Source organism: Leucoraja erinacea, chromosome 7, assembly GCF_028641065.1.
Source record: "Leucoraja erinacea ecotype New England chromosome 7, Leri_hhj_1, whole genome shotgun sequence".
Classification (NCBI taxonomy): domain Eukaryota; kingdom Metazoa; phylum Chordata; class Chondrichthyes; order Rajiformes; family Rajidae; genus Leucoraja; species Leucoraja erinaceus.
The window spans coordinates 36,003,528-36,020,237 of record NC_073383.1 but is presented as its reverse complement, the minus strand read 5'-3'; the positions used below and the strand labels follow the sequence as shown (position 1 = coordinate 36,020,237).

At 43.5% G+C, this 16,710-nt stretch overlaps 1 protein-coding gene across 4 annotated transcripts in view; it reads left to right on the top strand.

The window, feature by feature from the left end:
* The window catches only part of LOC129698887 (receptor tyrosine-protein kinase erbB-4-like), an 804,589-nt gene that overhangs the window by 582,900 nt on the left and 204,979 nt on the right, over positions 1 to 16,710 (top strand). For 3 of the 4 annotated variants that reach the window (XM_055638280.1, XM_055638278.1, XM_055638277.1), the window contains exons 15-16: positions 889 to 1,043; positions 13,064 to 13,108. In XM_055638280.1, the coding sequence (XP_055494255.1) occupies positions 889 to 1,043; positions 13,064 to 13,108 (200 nt within the window). The remainder of the gene's footprint in view (positions 1 to 888; positions 1,044 to 13,063; positions 13,109 to 16,710) is intronic. The other variant, XM_055638279.1, reaches the window with a different exon arrangement.

Sequence of the window (16,710 nt, the reverse complement as noted above, 5' to 3'; positions counted from 1 at the left end):
TGTCAATCTCTCAATTTTTATAAAATACCCAGCATTTCTGTTTTCTCTCCTGAAGGAATAACCTCATTGGTTTCACATTACACCCCATGTGACGTTGTTGTATACTCACAGTTTATCGAAATCTCCTTGAAGTCTCTTCACATCCAATCCCTACTCAGAATTACAATTAGCTTTGTCTCATCGGCAAATTTGGAAATTGCACATTTGGTTCCATCCGTCAAATCTTCAATTTAACAAATGAAAAATCAGAAAAGCTGCTGATGCTAGAAACCGGAGAAAATGCTAAAATACTCAGCAGGTCAGACAGCATCCATGGAAAGTTTAATGAATGTTTCAGCTCAAGGACTCTTTTTCCCATCAACCATCAGGCTCTTGAACTACACTGTAAACACTAACCATAACCCTGCCTCAGCAACAAACCACTATGAACTTTGTACATGTTGCACTATATACTATTATGGCTAATTACCCTATATTACTGATAATTTATTGTATTCTTGACTATTGTATCTTTATTCATTGTGCTGTGTGTTGGTGTGCCTGTAAAGCTGCAGCAAGTAACAATTTCATTGTTCCGGTCCCAATGCATATGATAGTTAAACACTCGTGACTCGCCTTGAAACACTTTCTTTTTGCATCGATCGATAATAATTGAAGCCCATTCATCAATCACTGTTGTATTCCGTTAATCATCGTTAGATTGTGAAATATGTATTTGTGCAGAATCTTTTCTTCATGTTGGATCATCATTCCTTACTTGGACCACACTCTTCACCTATCAAGGGATATGAGATATTAATATATTTGAACTGTCTCGATGTAGTCGTTCAGTTTAATAAGAAGGTTTCCGTTTTCTGCCAGTTCAAACAATGTTTGTTTGTATATCAGGGCCCTGACCACTGCACCAAGTGCTCACACTACAAGGATGGTCCCAACTGCGTGGAGAAATGTCCTGATGGACTTCATGGTGCCAGTGGCTTCATTTTCAAGTACTCTGACTCCAACCGAGAATGCCACCCATGCCATGCCAACTGCACCCAGGGGTAAGTCAGATGATGGATTCAACAGTCACAATCAGGATGATTTTACCAACTGTGTTGACAATGCACCTGAAATGTCATTGAGCTTTGCACATTTGATGCCTTTGGGGGAATATGAAGAAGAAAGGATATACTAAAATAACAATAAAGTTAGAGGAAGATGGCTAACATTTGTTGGGCCGAATCTCCCTGGTATAATTCATTATAATTCTACTTTTACTTCACTTAAGAAGGCTGTTTCAGTGGAGGGTTCTTTTCCATCCTTTTCAATATTTCTAATTAATTATGTACTTCCAGAATTTTGGAAATGACCTTTGCTATACGTTGTACTTTCAAACCAGAAATAACATGTGAAAAGCTGATCATTAGGCAAGGTTGCCAGAGCAACTACTCATCTTGCTCTGGAGTGGTGAGGGGAGGGGGGGGGGGTGGGATACAGGGAATGTGGATCACCTGAAATTGGCAAATTCAATGTTCATGCTATTGAGTTGTAAACTAACCAGGTGAACTATGAGGCTCTGTTCTTGTCAAGGGTGCTTGGCCTCACTCTGGCAGTGGAGAAGGCCTGGGTTAGACAAGTTGTTGTGGAAATGGGAAGCGGAGTTGAAATGGCCTGCAACCAGGAGCTTGGGATGGCCACTGTGGACAGAGCACAGGTCCTCTTCCAATTGATTACCTGGCTTACTTCTGGTCTCACAAATATAGAGGAGGCCACATAGGGAGCACCAAATGTAATAGACTAGATTGGAAGAGGTGCAAATGAATCTTTGTGTCATCTGGCAGGTCTGTTTGACACAACACCCGAGGTCGGGATTTTACCTGGATCTCTGTGAGGTAGCAACTCTACCAGCTGCGTCACTGAGGTCATAGAGACCATCGAGGAGTCTATCTCAATGCACTCACAGGATGGTATATGGAGTGAGGGCCTCTTATATTCATTCTGGAGTCCATTCACACTTCTTTATAAGAGCTCCTCAATGATCTCATCACACAGTGCCCACTGGTTCAGGTAATAACTGTTGTAGCCTGGACAGGACCCGCACAGAGCTGCTGTGTAATCTTCCCTCGATCCAGGGAGAGGTCTGATCACATGTGGGCATCTCAAAGTGTTTAACGAACAATAGTACGCCACTGAATAGTAGCTTGGTGACTTCAGTGTGCAGAGGCATGTTGTTCATGAGGGAATTGCTGTTACCAATGGATGGGGTAATGATACTTGTGAGAAGCGCGGTGATCTTCCAATGCAGAGGGAGGGTTCCTCTGCATGATGTGTGAACTGGTCCCTCTTCTCTCCTCCTCACCCACAAAAAGATAAAACGTCTTCATGATCATAGTCTCCCCATGTCCACCCGTAATTACAATAGGAAAGTAGTTGAACTACTGCTGGTTTGCATAAGTCCTGACTAGAGATTTTTAGTAAGTAACAAAATAACACCTGAACTCCTTATTCTATGCTGAAATCTCATTAACTAAGGTTGAATGCTTACAGTACATGTAATTAATACCTGCCACAAGAGTATTCTTCCCTTTCCCTCTCACCCTTCTCTATGAGCTGCACCCTACATATTCTCACACACCAGTGTGTCAGTGATAGACCCACACCAGTCTGAAGAAGGGTCTCGACCAGAAATGTCACCCATTCCTTCTCTCCAGGGATGCTACCTGGCCCGGTGAGTTACTCCAGCTTTTTGTGTCTAAAGGGCCTGTCCCACTTGGGCGACCTAAGCCGCGAGTTCTGGCGAGTTTGCCCTTGACTCATACTCGCAGCATGGTCGACATGAGGTCGTAGGAGGTCTTTGTAACTCTCCTTCATGCTTGAGAGTGGTCCCGGTGTACTCGAGGCCTCAGCTAGTCGCGGCGTATTTTTCAACATGTTGAAAAATGCCCACTAGTAAAAAAAGGTCACCATGGAGAAAAATCGATACTTTTTTTACTCGTAGGTTTAGTCGTAGTAGGTCATAGTAGGTTGGCATGTTAGTCGTAGGTAATCGAGGGTAGTTGAAGGTAGTCGTAGATAGTCTTCATCATAGTCGAAGGGAGGTCAAAGGAGATCGAAGGAGGTCGTCTTCATTCTCCACTCTTCGGTGTCCAATTTTTCCGAAGTTAGTCGTAGCTAGTCGTAGCTAGTCGAAGGTAGTCTTCAACATAGTCGAAGGAGTTCGAAGGAGGTCTTCTACATAGTCGAAGGAGGTCTTCAACATGTCATTTTTTCAAACTCTAGGAGAGTTCTTCTAAACTCGCCAATTAGATTGCCCAAGTGGGACAGCCCCTTAACTTCAGTTTAAACCAGCATCTGCAGTTCCTTCCTGCACGGTGTGTCAGTGATATCATACTAGCAAGTAATGACACACAGGGTCATGAATGAAAACTCCTCAATTGTTTGTACTCTTCATGTGTGCTCCAACAATCTCAAAACAGTCAAAATCATCGTGGACAAAGCAGTCCGCTTAATTGACACCCCATTCACTACCCTAAACATTAATTCCCACCACCACCATAGTGCACAATGATCCAACTACAAAATGCACTGCAGTTACTCACCCCGGCGGCCTTGAAAATACTTTTCAAACCCACAATCTCTACTACCATGAGAAGGTGCATGTGAACACCACCATCTACAGGTTTCCTTTTCTTGTGTATCATTGTGACTTGGAAATGTATCTCTCTTTTTTCCTTGTTGCTGGGTCCAAATTCTGGAACTTAGACCCAGCAAGTCTACCAGCTGGACTATCAGCTCACCACCATCTTCTCAGGCAACACATTGTGAATGCCAGTTCTAGGGATAATCTAAAAAACACAGGTCAGCTGATAGCAGCCCTTTGCCCAACCTCTGTCTCGTTCTTTCTCTCATTCTGCTGCTCTCTCCCCCACCCACCTCTCTCACACACATACCCATGCACATACGTTCCCACAGCATATATATCCGCAGGACATGATGGGGACGCTTTTATTCCGACTGTGAGCACAAATATCTTTGACTGAGCAGTACCTGCTCAATTTTCTGTCCTTTTAATGCAGGTACAGGCCGCATCTTACCCCGCAGGTACTGCTACAAATCCTACTCGTACTGTGCAGGGAATGACTCTGTGGAGTGATAACCCCAGATGCTGATTCAAGTTAGGTCAGCTGGAGCAGCCCTAGATTTGGAGATTGAACGTATGGTAGTGTAGACTATGAACAAGCAGATTGTGGCACCATTTTATATCCTGTTCCCTGTGAGGCCACTTGGTTCAAGTCCAGAGTGTTTAATTTTTATATGAAACAACAAAAGTACAATGAAATTCCTACATGCTGCAGCTTTGGCCTGTAAATGAAATTAGCACAGGTATTATATAACAATGAAAAATATATTCAATTAATAATGTAATATGAGGTGACCATAATAGTGCAAAAAACAAAGTGTGTGATGGGGCAAAACCTTCAGTCTAACAAACATCATCGTTGCCAAGGTTAGTGTTGTATAGTGTTCAAGAGCCTGATCGTTGTTGGGAAGAAGTTATTCTTAAACCTAGTAGTCACAGTTTTCAGGCCACCTGCACATTCTGCACTATGGTAGTAGTGAAATGAGAGTGTGGCTAGGGTGGTGTGGGTTTTTGTTGATAGTCGATGCCGTTTTGAGGCAGCGCCTTCTGTAATCTCTTCAATGGTGGGGGCGACAGTACCTGTCATAGTCTGGACAGTGTCTACCATTCAGTGCAGTCACCTTTGTTCCTGTGCTTTCAAGTTGATGAACCAGGCCACGATGCAATCGGTCAGTATGCTCTCTACCTTACATGTCTAGAAGTTTGATAGAGCATTCACGCCAGACTAAATATCACACTCGCCTGTGTACCTCTCACAGTCACCTCTCACTACAGTCTTGAGCAAAGTGTACATCTATGACCTGGACTGCTGCTCCAACTGGCCATGGCAGCAGTCTGAATCCAGTACAACAAATACATTTGTGTTGATGTGAAGGGACAGAGGGCAGCCTCCCACTGCCAGACTGCAGCCACAGATGGGACACTGCTCTGCAATACTGGGACATCAAAACTTTCCTACAACATTCAAATGGGAAAAGTGCCAATGAAACTTTAGAGAACAAGGTCAAGCTGTTTCCATTGATATGCTATTTCATGTTGTTTTGTTCTAAAGTTTCTTCAGAATGCCTCAATATTTAGGTCAAGTAACACATTTAATTGCATAGAGGTAGGTCACACTAGTGTGGCAGCGCCTGCCTTTGCTGCAGACCACTGTCACGCTTCATCTTGTGAGGTAGTTAAAGTCGTGCATTTCATGTCAAAGTATTTGGATAAAACAAAGTATTTGGATTCCACTTGAAAATTACAGCCTCATCGCACAGACTGTGAAATCACTGGTGTGATGCCATCTTATTTTGGCACTGATTGCAGTTTGTCACAGGTCTTAACCCCTGCTTGCTGTGCTCTTGTTGTACTTATCATTACTACCTCTGAGGGAGAGACATGTATAAGAGGCAAGGAAATGTGGGGAAGGTGGCAAGTTGAGGTGAGACGTCTGCTTTACGTTCCCCTTCCTCGAAGAGCCCCTCCACTTTTTGAACATGATGGAGATAAGAGAGACAGTAATTTATTCTGCAGGAAAGAATACTAATGTAATTGGTGCAAATTGGAACAGTTTCTACTGCTAACATTTCATCAGTTATCCCCGTTGTCAATTTGTGCAATGGTTTGAAATGAAACTCTTTTGGAATCTCAGGAGGGATTTCTCATTGCTGAATGATTGTAAAATGTTAAACAGTATCTCCCTACATATTCAATGCCAATCTAATCAATATGTTGTTGCATTGCAATTTAGTCTCAGCTGCTTACTTATAGTGCTGACAAGCTACCGTTGGGAAGTCCACAAGTTTCATTATGTTTAGAGCTCCAGGGTGGAGGGGAGGGTGTTTTACAGTATATGGATGTTTTTCAACTAGGTGCCACAGACCTAGAACAACAGAGATATTAAGCAAACCACTCAGGTTATAGAAACAAGGATTCATCATTGATAAGTAATATTCAGTGTGGTGGTCATTTGGCTTGTTTTGTGTGTCATTAATTATGGCATGTGTCTTTAAATTTTAGACTGCCCGTTATTATGTGGATGGGATTTATGACGTATTCTAGGGCGTGTTTGGAGCTAGGTTTCTTGCACAGAAGCTTAGTTTTTAGTTTTCAGTTTTGGAGTTATATGGGAAGGCATACCCTTTGACCATGTGAAGTGTAACGTAGACACGATGAGTTTTCTAACGTCAAAGCGATATGCTGGAGTTTGACCAAGATTAAAGTGCACGAGTCGGAGAAGAAGGTCGGATGTATCCTATTGTTTTTCTTCTACAATAAAGAAACTATTAATCAAAAGACTGTATTATGAAGATGTATCTGTGAAGAAACTCTGAAGGTCTCACGGAGAGCTCACATGCGTATTACGACATAAACCATGTAATTTCCTTAGTAGCTACATCTTTAAAGACACATGCCATAATTAATCACTTGAACGATATAAAAATCTGCGGCTACATTAAGAGCAGGTGGATCAGCAAAGGACAAGGTGAGGAGGTTCAATGCGTTTCCATGGCTGGTCATAGGTGCATTGTGATGGAGAGCACTGCGGACTGGACAGTGTTGCATTACAATGGGGACTATGATTTAGCAGGCTCCCTTTGAAAAGTGTCTCTCCATCAGCTTACTTGCCTGCTCTGCTGGGCAATGAGGCTGATTGGGTTCCACTCCTCCTATAGCTTTAGATCCCAGCTTTGCTCAGCCTACACTCACCTCCCTCAGACCCTGGTCTACTCTGTCTTCTGGAATTAACTGCAATGTCTGGATTGCACAGTCATGCATTCTATAGCTCAAAATGGTGGCATCTCCATACCTGTTAGCCAGATGCTGAAGGACGCCCCAGTGTAATGCAGGCACCATAATCTCATTTCAAAGCCAATGGCATGTTCCACAATGATTCTGGTATTGCACAACAGAACTCACCTGCGCAGGTTGCGGGGTGAATTATGTGAGGAGGCAGCTGAACCCCTTACCCCCAGTATCCACCCACCCTCCCCTGCCCCTTATCCAGCAGTGCAGCTGCTGAAAACATTTGGCAGTGCGGACTTCCTCTGGATAAAGGAACTGTGTACACTGCCCAGAAATTTGGTGTTCACTATGAGAAAATTATCTTATGATCCCCATCTAGTAATACATTCCTACTGATGGAGAGGGTTGGGATTAATAGACAATAGACAATAGGTGCAGGAGTAGGCCATTTTCCCCTTCGAGCCAGCATCGCCATTCAATGTGATCATGGCTGATCATCCCCAATCAGTACCCCGTTCCTGCCTTCTCCCCATATCCCCTGACTCCGCTATGTTTAAGAGCCCTATCCAGCTCTCTCTTGAAAGCATCCAGAGAACCTCCCACCACCGCCCTCTGAGGCAGAGAATTCCACAGACTCACCACTCTCTGTGAGAAAAAGTGTTTCCTCGTCTCCTTTCTAAATGGCTTACTCGTTATTCTTAAACTGTGGCCCCTGGTTCTGGACTCCCCCAACATCGGGAACATGTTTCCTGCCTCTAACGTGTCCAACCTCTTAACAATCTTATATGTTTCAATGAGATGCCTTCACATCTTTCTAAACTCCAGACAGTACAAGCCCAGCTGCTCCATTCTCTCAGCATATGACAGTCCTGCCATCCCGGGAATTAACCTTGTAAACCTACGCTGCACTCCCTCAATAGCAAGAATGCCCTTCCTCAAATTAGGGGACCAAAACTGCACACAATACTCCAGGTGTGGTCTCACTAGTGCTCTGTACAACTGCAGAAGGACCTCTTTACTCCTATATTCGATTCCTCTTGTTATTAAGGCCAACATGCCATTGGCTTTCTTCACTGCCTGCTGTACCTTCATGCTTACTTTTATAGACTGATGTACAAGGACCCCCAGATCCCGTTGTACTTTCCCTTTTCCCAAATTGACGCCATTTAGATAATAATTAGATAGAAAATAGGTGCATGAGTAGGCAATTTGGCCCTTCGAGCCCGCCCGCCATTCACTGTGATCATGGCTGATCATTCACAATCAGTACCCTGTTCCTGCCTTCTCCCCTTAACTCACTGTTTTTAAGAGCTCTATCTAACTCTCTCTTGAAAGCATCCAGAGAATTGGCCTCCACTGCCTTCTGAGGCAAAGAATTCCATAGATTCACAATTCTCTGGGTGAAAACATTTTTCCTCTTCTCCATTCCAAGTGGCCTACCCCTTATTCTTAAACTGTGGCCCTTGGTTCTGGACTAACCCATAATTGGGAACATTTCTTGCCTCGAGCATGTCCAATCCCTTAATAATCTTCTATGTTTCAATAAGATACCCTCTCATCCTAAATTCCAGTGCAAACAAGCCCAGTCGTAGCATTCTCTCAACATATGACAGTCCCGCCATCCCGGGAATTAACCTCGTGAACCTACGATGCACTCCCTCAATAGCAAGAATGTCCTTCCTCAAATATGGAGACCAAAACTGCACACCAGGCGTGGTCTCAACAGGGCCCTGTACAATTGCAGAAGGACCTCTTTGCTCCTCTACTTAACTCCTCTTGTTATGAAGGCCAACATGCCATTAGCTTTCTGCACTGCCTGCCGAACCTGCATGCTTACTTTCAGTGACTGATCAACGTTGTATTTCCCCATTACCCAACTTGACACCATTCAGATAATAATCTGCTTTCCTGTATTTGCCATCAAAGTGGATAACCTCACAATTATCCACATTAAACTGCATCTGTCATGCATCTGCCCACTCACTCAACCTGTCCAAGTCACCCTGCATCCTCATAGCATCCTCCTCACTGTTCACACTGCCACCCAGCTTTGTGTCATCTGCAAATTTGCTAATGTTACTTTTAATCCCTTTATCTAAATCATTAATATATATTGTAAATAGCTGCGGTCCCAGCACCGAGCCTTGCGGAACCCCACTAGTCACTGCCTGCCATTCTGAAAGGGACCCGTTAATCCCTACTCTTTGTTTCCTGTCTGCCAACCAATTTACTATCCATGTCAGCACCCTACCCCCAATACCATGTGCTCTAATTTTGCCCACTAATCTCCTATGTGGGACCTTATCAAATGCTTTCTGAAACCTTTCTGGTACCCTACATCCACTGGCTCCCCATGTCTATTTTCCTCATTACATCGTCAAAAATTTCCAGAAGATTAGTCAAGCATGTTTTCCCCTTCGTAAATCCATGCTGGCTCAGACCGATCCTGTTACTGCCATCCAAATGTACCGCTATTTCATCTTTTATAATTGACTCTAGCATCTTCCCCCTCAACAGATATCAGGCTAACTGGTCTATAATTCCATGTTTTCTCTCTCCTGCCTTTCTTAAAAAGTGGGATAACATTAGCTACCCTCCAATCCTGAACTGATCCTGAATCTATAGAACATGATCACCATTGCGTCCACGATTTATAGAGCCACTTACTTAAGTACCCTGGGATGCAGACCATCAGGCCCTGGGGATTTATCAGCCTTCAGTCCCATTAGTATACAATTTCTGCCTAATGTGAATTTCCTTCAGTTCCTCTGTCACCCTTGGTCCTCTGGCCACGAGTACATCTGGGAGATTGTTTGTGTCTTCCTTAGTAAAGACAGATCCAAAGTACCTGTTCAACATCTGCTATTTCCTTGTTCCCCATAATAAATTCCCCATAATAAATAATAATACTGGTTAATACAATTCTTCACTTAGATCAAAGTGCAGCTTAATTAGACTATAAACTTTGAACATACAGTGTGGAAACAGGCCCTTCGGCCCGCCGAGTGCGCTGACCAGTGAAGCCCTGTACACTAACACCATCCCACACACTAGGGACAATTTACAAATTTACCAAAGCCAATTAAGCTACAAACTTGTACGTCATTAGAGTGTGGGAGGAAACCAGAGCACCTGGAGAAAACCCACCAAGGTCAAAGGGGGAATGTTCAAAATCCATACAGACAGCACCCACAGTCATGATCGACCCCCCCTCTCTGGGGCTGTAAGGTAGCAACTCTACCGCTACACCACTGTGCCAAATCTCATTGAACATGGTGAAGGAGACTACATGGCTAATGCAAAGATAGGGATAGGTAATGAATAACACAAATGCTGCAGAACATAGAGGTGCCATCAAAAACCTTGCATAAAGCTTGGTTTATTGCTTTATTATTATTGCTGCAACAGAGCACAAGAACAATTCTCAATGCAAAATGGTTCAACAGCAGAGGAATTACAAATATAAGTATTCTCGCCAACCAGTACTGGGCTGCAGAATGGTGACAGACATTGGGGAGAGTGACCAGTAGCCACAGGATTCAAGCAAGGGGAGTGACCAACATCTGGGTGAGTAATGACAGCCTGGGGGCTCTGGCCAGGAGAATGACTGCCCAAACCAGAAGTCCAGATTGGAGACAGGGTGTTGGAGGTCAGATCCAGAGGTGGGCAGTGGGGAGGGCATCTGGGGGAGTTCATTGATCTGTGAAACAGTTGAACCGTCGTTGGGTAACTGGGAGTTGAGTGCGTCTCTCTGCTGTGTATTAATGGCCTTTCCGAGGCAACGGTGAGCAACGAATCACAACAACTGGTAAAGGTGTGTTGTTGCTACTGGGAAGGATCCAATGAAAGTTGTTTGTCTGTGAGAGAGAGTTGTGTGTGTTTGAGAGTATGTGTGTGTGGAAGTATGTGTCTGCTAGAGAGACTTGTGTGTGTGAGACAGAGAGAGAGAGAGTTGTGCGGATATGACAGAGAGTTGTGTGGGTCTGTATGTGTGTGAGAGAGTGTGTGTCTGTGACAGGGTGTTGTGTGTATGTAAGACAGACAGAGAGTGTGTGGCTGTGAGGGAGAGTTAAGAAGGATTTCGGCCAGAAACGTCGCCTATTTCCTTCGCTCCGTAGATGCTGCCGCACCCGCTGAGTTTCTCCAGCACTTTTGTCTACCTTCGATTTTCCAGCATCTGCAGTTCTTGCTTGAACGTTGTGTGTGTGAATATGTGCTGTGAAGATTGCAGCAAATATTTCACCTGATGTTCTTTATAATCAGAGCCCCCCATGATTGTGTTCTCAGGCACTGTGAATTCTCCCTGAGACATAATTTCATTGGCGGTGTGTTAAGGATGGGATAAGATGACATGCTTGAACATTATATTAACAGCATCGGCATGGAACCAAATGAAAGGATTTCCTTTTTTTTAGTTTGCATTCTGATTTGCATGTGCAGAGAAGATTTCCTTTGAACTGAGATGTTACACTTGTGTACAAAGCTGGGGAACAGTTCAGTGGATTGAATATAAACATGTGGCTTAATTACATACATTAATAAGCAATGGAATGAATGATAAAGTAGGATACTACTACAATTCTATTTCATGTATGTTGTACATGTAGCAGAGTAACTCCTCAGGGTTGAAGTATTGGTAAAAGTCTTTGTGTTATTCTCTCAATCTACAGTAGGGATCTGAGTGCCTGGCTGGAATCACAATCACTGCCTCCAACAATGCCTAAACAGCTCAATGCTATCCAGAATTAAGCATACTGTACCTCTTCACACCATCTACCCTTTCTCTACCTACCCCCGCTTCCTTCAAAGCCAGCAGATGTGCGGACCATCTGCAAATCATACTGCAGCAACATGGCAGGGCATCTTTGATAAGAGCTCCCCAATGTGATCTTTACCAGTGTGGGACAGCTGGTGCATAAGAGCACCACAACCTGCAAGTAGCCTTCCAAATCACACACAGTTTGTTCATTTGGAAATGAAATTCCTTGCCTTTGCAGCTGCAGTTCAACAAACCGTCTCACAGAAGCTTCTTAAGGGAGTTTGGGATGGACCCTAAATGTTGGTCTTGCCAATGATGGTAAGAATGAACAAAAACATCTCAGGGCAGATTGCAACACATTGTCCCTCTCGAAGTAAATGTCGCGTGCTTGAGACCATCTTGAGGGGACGGATGTGCCAACTGTTGGAAAAATGAAGTGGTCCGCTGCTAATTCAATTCTATTATAATAATTGTTTAAGAAGGAACTGCAGATGCGGGAAAATGCTGGAGAAACTCAGCAGGTGCAGCAGCATCAATGGAGCGAAGGAAATAGGCAACCTTTCGGACCGACACCGCTGAGTTTCTCTAGCATTTTTGTGTACCTATTATAATAATTGATGTGTACTCCAATTCAAGTCAGTAACACATCAAGTTCATAGCTGGAGGAATAATCAAGAACAAGATTGGACTCAGTCCTGAAGAGTCTTTGAACAAACTGCAGGTGGGTCAGGCAGCATCTGTGGAGGGAAATAGATTAACAGGGTTTTGCATAGGGACCCGTCTGACGGTTTGTTTCCAGCTGTTTGTGTACTCAAGATTCTAACATCTGCAGTCTCCTTTGTCTCCTGTAGGATCTTTGGCGCTTTATTGAATATGTTTCTCTGGCAATGGATGTTGCTGGTGAAAATGAATCCCTCTCTTTGACTATCAGGACAGAGAATTATTAAAGTCAGGCTTTTACCGTTTGTTCACTATATTTAGCAGCAGGATTTTAGTTGATGACATAGTTCAGGGAAATAGAGGGTAGTCTGTGTATACTATCTGCCAGATACTATCTGCCACACTCTATCTGCATTGAGTAACAATAGTTTAAACAGACTGGTTTATAACACGGTGCTGATAACCATTCAATTCATGTGGCATTCATATTCCTAATCACCACTTCATTCCATCCAGACTGCATTGTCATTGTCCCTGCTTTGGTATGCTGTTGAAAAGGAATTTTTGTCATTTTTTGCTGGATTAAAGGTTGAAGGGGAGTGGCGGGGAGGGTCCAGTGCACTGGCAGGTTCCCAGGAAGGTGAAACACCATGTGGGGGCCCAAGGCTGTAATTTATCCATTGTGACTGTGTTACTGCAACATTGTGAAGGCTGTAATTACTCTGTTAACATGATGGTTTTTTTGTTCCTCTCCCAACTCCTGAATAACGGACTTCAACCTTGTTGTGCTGCAGGTGCACAGGCCCACGTATTCGGGACTGCTTCGAGCTGATGGATAGGTATTATTGTGCTTTGTCTGCTGCATGCTGTGCTGTGCGAATGATTGCCGAGCAGGGGATAGTGTGGTGCTCTAGTTGAATCCAAATGCACAGGCCCTTCCATCTGAAAGATGGTTCATTCCATCCCCCCCTCCCCCAACATGCTAGGTAACATCCACCACATTTTCATCTCATATCCTCTCCACCCGCCATTTTGTGTCTCGCAGGATGCCAAATGATGGATAGATAAAGGAGATGAAGGTCTTACAGCAACAAATCATCAAGTTAGCCTACTAATCACCCTGCCACAAGTGTATGATTATGATGAGGTGCAATCAATGGGATGGTCATGGTCTCTGTCCACTTGCTCTATTTTTATCTGTGAATGTTTCTTTTGTAAGTGGTATGCCAGACTAATGGAATCTAAAGAGTTTCACTAATCGCTCAGGGTTAACTGCTGGGGCATAGACTCTTGGTCACGACTGTGAGAATGGATTACTTGCTCCGATTAAATGAAATCAGGAATCTGATGTTTGTCAGGTGACATTTCAGTTGGAGAAAATGCGAGAGGTGTTGGGCATTTGCAGTTTGCTTTTAATTACCTGTGCTGCTCGCTAGTAACTAACCCAACTTACTGACCTTTTTCCTTGCCGCGCGATGCAAATTCCACGATTGAATTAACACTTCTGTCAACGCAAGGGAATTAAAGCATCCGAGGCAGATTCAAGACCGTCTTCATATGTGCTGGGTCAACACTCCTAGGGTGATTCACAGAGAAGAGATATGAGTGATTGCTTTGCACACTCTCGATTCTGCTGAAGATAGGATTTCTATGACACTGATGCAGCCCTGACAAAGGCAATTAACTCCAATTCAGCTTAACTGCTTTCCTGGGCTCTAGTTCGAGCAGAAAAATCCAGCTCCTATCTGCTAAGCGTGGGAATTTTCTCACTCATGGTTTATCTGTGTTGCTTAGAAAGTGCATCAATTATTTTCCCCTGCACCCTCCCATTCTGGAAGCAATCAGTGCTGTCACATTGCCCAGTACCCAATCACGACATGTCCCAATAATTTTGCAGCTCTGTAACAGTGTCTTAACAACGCCAAAACACGGTCAAAATAACAGAAACACTTAAAGCAAAATCACCTCCATGCTGGCATTATTGCTGGCATTATTGTGAAACAAACATGCTGACAATGACCACCAAGAAAAAACAGTTTTCGGTTTTCTTCTATTTATTTGGCTCCACCAGAAAATCTCTTGTTTTTGCCCCTCCAAAACTCAAGTATTTTTTCTCTTTACGCAGATTATCTGTGCATGAGATACACCCAGACACACAGCAGTGGAATTATCGACAAGGATCTTGTTCATGGTCCCGATGTATAGCTATTGTCCTTTATCGCTGACATGAGGAGCATTTCGCAGATGGGGACTATTGCAAACAAGGGAGATGAGTGAATAAGGAGAAACAATCTATTGGGAGGGGGTCAGTGATCTAGGGATATTGAATAAATCAGTACAAAGGATGAGCTGGAGATTGAAAAAAAAACCCAGAGAATACTGAGGAAATTTAGTAGATCAGTTATCATATGTGGAGTTTGAAGCAAACTTTCCCAATCGATGACGATCATCAGAACAGATCAGCCTGAATATTTTCTCGTTAAAAGCACGCATGGACTTCTGCATTTTGTTATTTCTTAAAAAGTGCTTCTGGGAAGAGAATTTTGTCAACCTGCGTGGCAAGTCTGTATGGACAACTCTCCCAATGTAACCACTACCTCTCCCAATAACCCAGGTAATTAGAGTCATACATCACAGAAATGAATCCTTCGGCCCAACTTCCCCATGCCAACCAAGGTGCCCCATTTATGCGTCCCACTTGCCTGTATTTGCCCCGTATCCCTGTAAACCTTCCCGATCCTGGTACCTGTCCATATGTAATTAAATGTAATTATAATGTAATTTAAATGTAATTATAGTACCTGCCTCAACTACCTCCTCTGGCAGCTCGATCCATATAACCACCACCTGTGTGAAAAAGTTGCCCCCCAGATTCCCAATAAGTCTCTCCCCTCTCACCATAAACCTATATCCCCTGGTTCTTGATTTCCCTGTTCTGGGTAAAATGCTTTTATCCTATCTATTCCCCCTCATGATCTTATACATCTCTATATGATCATCTCTCATCCTCCTGTACTCCGAGGAGTAAAGTCCTAGCCTTTAGCTCCCTATAGCTCATCTCAAGGCCTAGTACTTTCCTAGTATATAATGTTTAAAGCTGAAGAACTTACAAATGTATGCTGAGAACAGAAATGTGGATCGGAAGGATTTAGAGGGATTATGGCCCAAATGCAGGCAAATGAATGCCAACTTTGCAGCAAGGACAAGTTGGTCTGAAGGGCACATTTCCATGCTGTACAGCTCTATGACTCTGATCTTATAACGCACCAGGCATACCAAGAAATTGTGCCACTCTGATAACACTATACCCCAGGACTACGTATTGATTATGCAGCAAAAACAAAATACAGAGCAACTACGGATCAGGTCTCAGTGGTCCTACCATCTCTAGTGAAAGATGATGAGCAATTAACCACACCCCCCCACCCCCCGGAGGAAGAATCTCCAGGAAGGCCCATCCTCAGCAATGCAGGCCCCAGCATGCGAGATTGAAAGCCCAAACTAATGCATTCGCAACCATGTTCAGCCAAAGGTGCCAGGTGAGCCTCAACCAGCACAGAGGCCTGTCCTCATCATTTAATACATTCTGATATGAAGATCAACTGAGGGCATTGAATATGGAAAAGCCAATATCTTGGCTCCAAAAATGATCAAGCTCCAAAACAATATGTTCCGTTGCAATTACAACACAGATGAAGAGACTGAACTGGAAGAGGTGAGGCAAGAGTGACGGTCCTCGACATTATGACAGCATGGTATCAAGGAGCACTGATAATCTGAAATCAAAGGGAAAACACTCCAGTGTTTGGAGACACAAGAAGGTGCAAATGAATGAATGAATGAATGAATGTATGAATAAAGAATGATTGAATACATTTATTGGCCAAGTATTCACATACAAGGAATTTGCCTTGGTGCTCCGCCCACAAGTGACAACATGACATACAGTGACAGTTAGGAATGACACATAAAACATTAAACATTAATAATAAAACTTTATCGATTAAACATGTGAATTAAATAAAATACCAGAGCAAAAGGAGGCTACAGATTTTTGGTTATTGAGGCTAAATGGGGAGAAGGCTAGCATGCCAAAAATCTTCTTTACCACCCAATCTACCTACTATGTCACTTTCAGGGAACTATATACTTGTACTTCTAGACCCTCTGTTCTACAACACTCTCCAGAGTCCAACCATTCACTGTGAAGGTCCTGCCCTGGTTTGACTTCCCAAAATGCAACGTCTCACATTTATCTCAAAGTCAATTTTATTCGTCACATGCACCCGAAGGTGCAGTTAAATGAATTTGCCAACAGCGATACACTTAAAAAGAACACACACTACACAATAGGATTTAACACAAACAGGCAACAAAGTTCAGCCAGTCCTCCTCCCTTGTTCACCCGTTGTCGGGGCCATGAACCCTCCATAGTCGCCAT